Source organism: Boleophthalmus pectinirostris, unplaced genomic scaffold (assembly GCF_026225935.1).
Source record: "Boleophthalmus pectinirostris isolate CB_2022bp ecotype Guang Dong unplaced genomic scaffold, ASM2622593v1 HiC_scaffold_9, whole genome shotgun sequence".
NCBI lineage: Eukaryota > Metazoa > Chordata > Actinopteri > Gobiiformes > Gobiidae > Boleophthalmus > Boleophthalmus pectinirostris.
The window spans coordinates 16,556,950-16,566,257 of NW_026571541.1; the positions used below are offsets into that span (position 1 = coordinate 16,556,950).

General features: G+C 40.2%; 1 protein-coding gene across 1 annotated transcript; it reads left to right on the plus strand.

Annotated features, from left to right (window-relative positions):
* LOC110163705 (probable G-protein coupled receptor 149) lies at nt 1–7,023 on the plus strand. Its single transcript, XM_020928716.1, has 5 exons — nt 1–957; nt 1,357–1,537; nt 2,103–2,557; nt 6,130–6,273; nt 6,517–7,023. Exons 1-5 carry the CDS (start codon nt 1–3, stop codon nt 7,021–7,023), a joined length of 2,244 nt encoding a protein of 747 aa, XP_020784375.1.
* Nucleotides 7,024–9,308: the final 2,285 nt, after the last annotated feature.

Here is a 9,308-nt window from a genome sequence, read left to right on the forward strand (position 1 = left end):
ATGTCTGCGACGTACCCCCTCAGCTCACTGGCACCCAACGAGAGCGACTACTCCACAGCCACCACATACGAGCAATCGCGTCCATCTGTGGAGGGGCAGATGCGGTTGCTGCTCCTCGGCTTGTGCGTAACCATCGCGGTTGCCACGTTAGCTGGCGGCGTGTTTTCACTACTGTCTCTGACTCGTATGCGAAGGAAGACCTCTCTATGCCTCATCGTGGCTTCCATGTCCGTGGACGATCTGCTCAGCGTGGTGCCCCTGTCTCTCTTCATGCTCCTGCAGTGGCAGAGGGACGAGGGCTCCGGTAAGCTGTGCACTTTGTCTGGACTTTTATACGTGTTCCAGGGTGTCTCGAGCAACATGAAAGCCTTTCTCATCGCTGCATACACCTTCTATGTGACCAAAAGATTCGGGGTGCTCCATTCAGCCCGTCAGCCCCTCCGAGTGGCTTGGGCAATAGCCGGTGTGTGGGCAGTCAGCTTGACCGTGAGCGTGTTACCTCTTTGCGGCTGGGGCAGCTTCGCACCTGCGTCTCTCGGATGCTTCCCAGAGATAGATAGCCTGTACATCCTGCTCCTTTTCTCCCTGTATTCCCTGTGTTTCTGTGGGTTGCTTCTTTTCTTTATCCCTCTCACCTATCAGCTGCTGTGTTCACGGGAGCCCCAGAGAGCTCTGCTGTACCCCACTTACCTCGACGTGGCCGAGGGCATAACGGCGTCCACTCACTTCTGTCTTGACAGCCCCAACCAAAGTTTGGGCACTTACAATGAGCTGAGTCCCAGCTCCTGTGGGACAGTAGGGTCAAAGCTGCGGGACAGAAAGGACAGTGGCCTCTCTCCAGTGTGTGCGGGCGGACAGAGGACCGCAGGTGTGGGTGATACCCCAGTGGTGTTCGCTCAGAAGCGCTTCTCCATGGTCCTAGCAGTGCTTAGAGTCATTCTGTGGATGCCCATAATGGTGAGCAAATTAGGCAACTGGGTTTTAAACAACAACATTCTCTTTGCAAGGGCCATATAAATGATCACTAGGCCTATAGCTTAAATTTGTAATAACTCTATTGCTAATTATCCTATCCCATTGTAGCTGAGCAAACCTCTTCATAGTGAAATGAAAGTCTAACTCATAACATGGGATGATTAAAAAGCATTTACAACAGCAATTACAAAACTGACTCAAACATTATAAAGGAATGAGATGAAGCCAAGAAAATTTTAAATGCCATAGGCAATATAAGTAATATAACACTGATATTTGAGTATGTGATATGTAATGTAAGTGTTGGACTGTATGCAAACTATTAGTCAATACTTGGCCCAAGATAGTACAATAAAGTTTAATATCTTGTCTCTGTGCTAGACCCTGGTTCTGGTGAGACATGCAGTGAACGCCCGCAGCTCGTCCCTGGAAACTCTGAGCTTCTTCCTCACTCTGCTGGCCCCAGCCGTGACCCCTCTGTTTGTGCTGTCCGAGCGTTGGATACACATGCCCTGTGGTTGCTTCATCAACTGTAAAAGAGACCCAGCACACCAACATTCAGGTATACACCGATAGAATATGATACCCTGACTACATTTACGTTTATGTTCCCTTATATATCCTCTTAAAACATTTTGGAAAGTGGTACATGAATAGAGAACAAAACTCACTCAAAACTAAAATCTCATGCATTTTCATCTGGTGATTAGAAGCCAGAACTGTGTAGATTGGAATGTACACTATACACCCATTGTGTTGTATGTGAGCTGATAGTGTTATTTGCATTTCAATTCCTCCTTCAGTGCTAAGGGGCAATGTTAGAGATCACTGGTGTAAATTGGAACCTGGCTAGACATTGGATCTTGATTAAAACAATTTTGCAGCCATCTAACCTTAATACTCACTAAACCACAAAAAATGTGTTTCACTTCACTTTCCCTTTTACTGTTCCCAAAGCATGCACAATAGGTAAAATCTTCCTGCTAAAATAATCCTCACAAAGCCTAGTTCAAGCAATGTGTCCTCCTAATAGGTTTCCTCTTGCACTGGCATTGAAGGGTGGGTCAAATGCAGAAAAAAATCATTTAAAGACAATAAACTACCCCTTAACCTGTTTCCTGTTGCAGTGCTGAAAAGAGGACTCGAGTTCAACCTGTCTTTTCAACAAGGCTACGGTGTTTATAAGCTGTCCCATGCTACTCTGTCTCCTCCAAGTCCTTCAAGTCAAAAGCTCCCATACCACAGCCTCTTCAACTGTGACTTATCCAACCCCGGCCTCGCCACTCTGCAAAGATCAGGGCCTTGTTTTGATTTCAGCACCCCCCACACTCTGGACAGCTCCTCTCATGCAGATCTGCTGTTGGAGGCTGAGTCTGGTGGGGCTGAATGTTCCAACCTCCCTCATGAAGAACACCAGGATGACAATGACTTCCGCTGTGTCCCCCCTCAGCAGCTGGGCTTCGCAGATTCCTCATCAGTCTTTGAAGGGCCAGAGAGGAGGCTGTCTCACGAAGAGTGTCGCAAAATTGAGTTGACAGATTGGGAGTGGTGCCGGAGCAAGTCAGAGCGGACCCCCAGACAGGTAAATATAGAGCAGGGCCACTCCATTATCTTTATGTTTAGACTGCTAATTAAGTCATTTGTACTTGTCTCATTGGGGTTGCCAGAGATTGATTTTCACGCTGCAGCAATTTGTACGATTTAAATTATTCTAACGGCTGATCATTAAGATGTTTTTTAGAACTGCACTATATTTGGAAACATGTCAAAAGAACTATGTTCAAATGAGCAAAGCTTTGGCATATATTCCATATGTTATCTGTTTTTTAATCTGTTGCTATTACAAGGACAGTATATTTGCTATATTTTTCTATCTACAGTTACACATTTAAAATTTCAGATGCATCTAAAAGTGAGCAAGCAAATAAATAAATCATGCATGAGATGATTACATAAAAATATTTACTTATTTTTAATATCTTTACAGTGACACAATGCAGTGAAAATATAGATTTCAATAAGGCTGTGTACATAATAAAAATGTAATTAGTGAGGATTTTTTTTAGATACAATCCTAGTCCACAATTCTGGACTTAAGTAAGTTAAAATCTATAATATTGTATTATAGATAGTATTGCAGTCAACAGCAATGTCAAATTAGTTTGTATGATCTGTCTCTGTATTTCAGTTTTGATCGTGACTTTATATTGCGGTTAAGATGAGAACATAAGGCATCTGTGATTGCAGTGGCCCTGTGAGTTTCTCTTGTGAAAGTGTGACCAATATAGACTCATTGATCATGAGACTATCAGGTTGTCACATTGTCTGTTAAAGCCTCTTCATCTGTGGCTGTTCAGCATCACACAGACCATAGCAAACAACACAAACTGCACTGCATTTAGTTCATTTGAATAAAGAGGGTTTTTTTTGTTGTTGTTGTTTTTGTTTGTTTTTTTCTTTTTAAGGTTACCTAACTAAGGTTATAAAAATCAAAATACACAAGCAGCATTTTCTGACTGATGAGTATGGAGTGAAAATTAAAAATTCCCTCTGTTTAACCCATTTGGCTCTGTACTTTTAGCAGACCACGTGAGATTATTTAATTTTTTTTTTGAAGTAGGACTTTTTAAAAGTGTATCAATGACCAATTTTGAAGACTTTTTTTTTAGAGCTAGGGACAATAATATTCATTTGATGTCAGTTATTAGAAGTAAATTTAGCAGCTTAAATCTGGTAATGTACACATGACATTACATGAGGCTGGTCATCAGTGGCCTAGTTTCATGTGTTTGACCACTTGCCTTGTACAAGCTCAATTCTCTCTATTCATATCTTTAGCAAACTGAGTATATGACCTGATGAATGGAACCACATGAGCAGCCTGAGCTCCACATGCATCAGTACTCTTCTGTTCTTGGACTTTTCTTTTCTCTTGGTGACTGAGATTGGTCCAAGAGCTGCACTTTTGGAGATGCTCCGACCCAGCTGTTTAGTCAGCACAAAATGTCCTTTGTCATAGCAGCTTAATCTCATGCACCTGCCCATTTTCCAGCAATTTGGAGAGAAAATGTTTACTTGCTGCCTAATATATTCCACCCACTAACAGGTGTCAACATGAAGAAAGAATCTGTTATTTGTAGCACAAATCAATCGTCCGTACTTAGAGTAATGTATTGTTATAGTGTGAATTCAGATTTTTCCAAATCTATACATTTCCAATATCTCTCATCTATTCTGAGAAACCCAGTTAGGTGAGGGCTTCATCATTAATACATGGTGATGCTCAAACAACCCTGCTCCAGAGGCACAGATGCAGCCTCGGGCATTTGTTCTCAAAGACAACTCTATGAACTTTTGACAGACAGTGGTTCAAACCAGGATATTATGAAGCAAAGCATTTATCCTGTGCTCATATATTGGCAGTATTCAGTATGTGTTTCCTCACTGTGTCTGCTCCACTCATAAGTATGACATGTTTTGGAAATCACCCAGAGGAGACAAATCCATAGAGTATCTAGACTAGAGCTTGCCTCTGGTTCTCAGTTTGAAACATATAAGTTGGCTCTGTGCTGTGTGAGTTGGCCTATTTCTTTCATTAAACAATAATAATAAACGCATACTGCAAAACACTACCACAGTATTTTAGGACCAAAGAGAATTTTGTTAAAATCAAATTATGACATTCAATTAAAGTATTGAAGATTAAGCACTCTTTTGGTCTACTTTGTACTTTGCAATACAAACTTACCTTTATTCAAATGGTATGGATAACAAAACAATCAAATAACCACTGCCTAAACAGCAGTGCCTATCACAATGATCAAACTGAAGAACCCTGTCCTGTGATCCATTTTAAATGATCAAATTGTAAAAAATTAAGTAATTAGACAGAAAAGGTAAAATCACCATAGTTTTACACTGGCCCAGTTGTCCAATTTTAATTATGAAGAAAAGTAATTTTTACTCCATCAGAAAAATCATCCAGTCCTCATCAGTTACAACACTGGCACAAAATGCAAAACATAAAATGGGGGAAAAGTGAAGACACACTGGGTTGTAGCTCCAACAGTTAGTCAATTAGTGAGACACAGCACAGTGCCCACAGAGCAGCAGATGAAAGCCGAGCTGAAATATTCTCTTTTCCTTTGCTGTGTTTTGTTCCTTGTTAGTGAGCTAGATGTCATTACCCAGCACCCCCTGCTCCCTGTCAGGCCTTCTGGCCTTCAGCGTCCATGGGGAGAGCTGAAATTAGAGCTTAAAGACATCTTTACCCTGTCTTTGACTTCACTGTCAGCAGATGTAGACCTCAGGATCGTACAGTGCAGTCCTCACTGGGGAATCAGAGTCATATAAATATGACTACCAGAATAACATTTTATATTCTACATTGCATACATTACAGATACAAGAATATTAGTAAAAAAAAAAAAAAAAGGTACAAGAACAAAAATGCAAAACAAATAACAAATCAAGAGCAAGACAGTAGTTCTATGTCTTCGTCACAAAGTTGACTATCATGAAACAAATGATTGCCATGATCTAAAAAGTGACCAGGAGCCTTTTCATATAGTTACATATGCATTTTTCTGCTCTGAAAATGATGGGAATTCATGTACCATCTGATCTGGGGTATCAGAAACAAAGCATAGAACAAAACATCTTGTGAGAATGTATAGATTTTATATATGTGCAAGGACACAGTAATCCACCAGTGTCCCCTGCTCTAATTGCTCATGAGCAGTGCTTGATTATCTTGACTTTGTTCTTGCCTTTGTGTCTCCATTCACACAGTCACAGCTGGCAGGGCATTGAGATTGACATTGTTCTTGTGTATAGAGCATCATGTTCATAATTATATCATTAGATTGCAGTAAGATAAATAATTTAGCGGGAATAATGAGTATCTCCACACAGCTCCTACTGGGCCACCACAGGAGGCATTTCCTGCTACTGGCATCATTACCCAGAATGCATCTTGTTCATAATTTAATATACTCTGATGTAAATCTTGTGACTAATCAACAGATAGTGAGATCATGCTGATATTGCTTAATATTTGACAAGCAAAACGAACAGCTTTGTATTGTGCAGAATGTTGAATGAGGATATGAATGATATGCATGATGCCATTCTCTGCAACTTATTCCCATACAGCGGTCGTCAGGTGGACTCTCAATCCCCCTGTGTGCTTTTCAAGGCACAGTTTCTCTACAAGCCCCCACAGGAAAAACTCTCTCTCTGTCCACGTATGAAGTCAGCAGCGATGGGCTCCGAATCTCCCCCAACAATGGCAAGAAGGTACTAATTTTTTTTCTCCCCTAATGTGGTACTATAGAGCATTCATTTATGTTTTATTATTAATAGTAATGGTATTTTATACAATAAATCTGAGCTGTAGGTGCATTTGTTCATATTAAATACAATGTTGCTATACCAAAACAGTGCATTTTTTATTATTGGAATATAACTGGTAATAATCTTCCATTGCTTATTTATAATCCTCTGTATCATTTTAAATTCTTTTATTCTTTGACTTTGTAGGTTGAAGTTTACCGCTCTAAGTCAGTAGGCCATGAACCGAGCGCAGATGACCCATCCTCGGGTGGACAAACAGTAGATGTGAATGTGAGCAATGTGGGCATGGCTCTGGACATTGGCATGGGCATTGGGGCAGCAGTAGGTGATACCAATGTGAAGATCCACCTGGAAGTTCTGGAGATCTGTGACAACGAAGAAGCTTTGGACAGTGTCTCCATCATCTCCAACATTAGCCAGTCCTCCACACACGCCCGTTCTCCTTCACTGCGTTATTCGAGGAGAGAAAACCGCTTTGTGTCATGTGACCTGGGAGAAACAGCGTCCTATTCGTTGCTCATCCCCAGCGCGGTGAACACAGAGGCGGATGGCATCAACATCACCATTCCAGACACTGTGGAGGCACATCGGCAAAACAGCAGGCGCCAAATACAAGAAAATACAGGCTATCATGAAGAGATACAGCTGCTGAATGAGGCCTATAGAAAGCAAACTGGGGAAGATGACCAGTGATATATGGAAGAGAAGAAAAAACAAGCTACATTCCAATATTAACAGTATTGTATAAGCTGTTTCTTAAGTTAAGACTGTTACCTATGTTGGTCTACCATTTTTCTTCCCCGAATAATCCCCTGGGGTTAGATATAGTTTTGTAAATGCAGATTAAAGTAATTCAAAAAAATATTTTAAGGTTATTAAGGAATTAGGTTGTGATGTACTGTAAATCTGTCTTAGTGAGAGAAGCCAGACAGAAACTGAATATAGAATTGGTGAAATGGTTCGGCTTCAAATCAACAGCAAATTTCAATTTTTTGTTCTTTTGCCTTTGTCTTCATAAATTGATACAATAGGTATGTACAAAATTGCTAAAAAAAAAAATCTGTCCTTTCATAAGCACTAAAATAACTGAAGAATGTAAAGCAAAGAAAAAATAATATGGAAGAACAGTATTATTGTGAAGCATCTGTATTCTGACTAGGCTTGTGCTTGTCTGTCAATGTATAATAGATAGAGGGTTAGGGGAGGGGCTGAGGTGGTCACATGTCTGATATGATAGTGTCGACGTCATCAGTGACTCAGAAGTAGAGGGAGGGGTCAGCTGACCTGCGCATCTGACTCATCTCTGCTGTGTGTGTGTGTGTGTGTGTGTGTGTGTGCATGTTGTGTGCAATGCATTTTACTCCCTAAAGTAGAGGAGAGGTGTGTTGGCTGTATAAGTGCACTGAATAATAATGTCCCGTTTGTTAGACTGTGCTGTTTACTTCTTTTAAATGAGAGTATTATGTTTCTCCCTCCTGCTGTGTTCACTTTGTTACAAATGTAATGTGGCTGCTTTAAAATAACAGACAGCTCCCTATCAGGACTCATGATAATGCTGCTAAGTGCATAGGAGAGGGTGCCAGCTATTATGAAAATGCTTCATGCTTAAATGAAAACAATTTGCATATATTTTACTCCAGCAGGTAGAAATGAATGTACTTTTTTAGCCACTTTGAGGATCAATTCTGCTCAATTCACTGAGCCACCTGGGTCATCGCCTGGTCTGCTGCATACATTAAACAGGAATAAACCTGTCCATTAGTTGTATTGTATATTTTAGTGCCATGGGCTTTCAATGGACAATGAATGTCCAGTGTTTCTTCTACATGGATGACTAGTATGACATCATTATTTACAGTATTTGCACTATTTCACAAATGTGTGCTTTGCAAATCAGCAATAACAAGATATGTGCTTCTAACCAATTTGTGTATCTTTCCAGCTTCTTCCACGATGACATTTTAACTTGTTTGCTTTTCAACGCCATCCGTATTATGTGAAATGTGTTTGTAGAGCATATGATTGAGCTTTAGACAGCATTTAATCAGCTGTAACATGCTCAGTAAGACTGTGATCATTAAATTTTTGTATCAGAAAAATGTTTCTTAATGAGTCTGCGCATTTAGTATCCAGCACACCTGCAAATGTAAGGTGATTCATGTGGGATTTGACTCTCAATGAGCACAAATCATTTTAGCCTCCAACAGAGCCAACAGTCTAGTGTTACACAAAGATTCCTCAGACCAGCCTAACACAGTGGAAGTAATCAAATCATTCTGCCTCTTCCGTCTTATAAATTATAGGGCATGTATGCTGCTGAAGATAAATATGTTTTGCTTGCCTATGTTGGCAAGGGAAACACACTGACTGATAAAGCTTTACTATACCTATACTAAAATGTTTAGTTTTGTTTTAGGCCTATTGTTATTTATTTATTGTGTTTTGTTTATGCTCCTTGCACTTTGGCAAGCAGAGAACCTGAGGTGTAGGGGAGGGGAGTTAAACACAGTTGGATGTTTTAAGCTAGTGCAGACTACATTCATTTTTAATGAACTTCAACTTATTTTCTGTTTTTTAGAAGTATTTCTGTTAGAGATTATTATTATTATTTTGGTGTGATTCCAGCTCCCACAGATGAATGCTGTCCTTGGGCAAGACACTTAACCCACCTTGCCCCCAGTGTCTGCGTACACTGGTGTGCGAATGTGTGAATGGGTGAATGGGTGAATGGTTCCTTGAAGGTGGAAAAGCGCTATAGAAAAATGTGACCATTTACCATTTATTTATTTATTTATTTATTTATTTATTTATTTATTTATTTATTTATTGCAACAGCAGAATGTATTCTACAAATCTAATTCAAATCTAATTTTAAGACAAATGACAGACTTGTAACACAGGCCAACCAATAAAGCCTGAAGGTACCTCGTCGTGCCGTGTAGTCAGCCAATCACAACATGAATCACAGAACTACAGTT

What these genes read in the sequence shown, in the direction of transcription:
- LOC110163705 (XM_020928716.1), top strand. Translation starts at nt 1, where the DNA reads ATGTCTGCGACGTACCCCCTCAGCTCACTGGCACCCAACGAGAGCGAC. An exon ending in TTCTGTGGATGCCCATAATG is followed by an intron (nt 958 to 1,356) that starts GTGAGCAAATTA and finishes TCTCTGTGCTAG; the next exon opens with ACCCTGGTTCTGGTGAGACA. An exon ending in CCCCCAACAATGGCAAGAAG is followed by an intron (nt 6,274 to 6,516) that starts GTACTAATTTTT and finishes TTGACTTTGTAG; the next exon opens with GTTGAAGTTTACCGCTCTAA.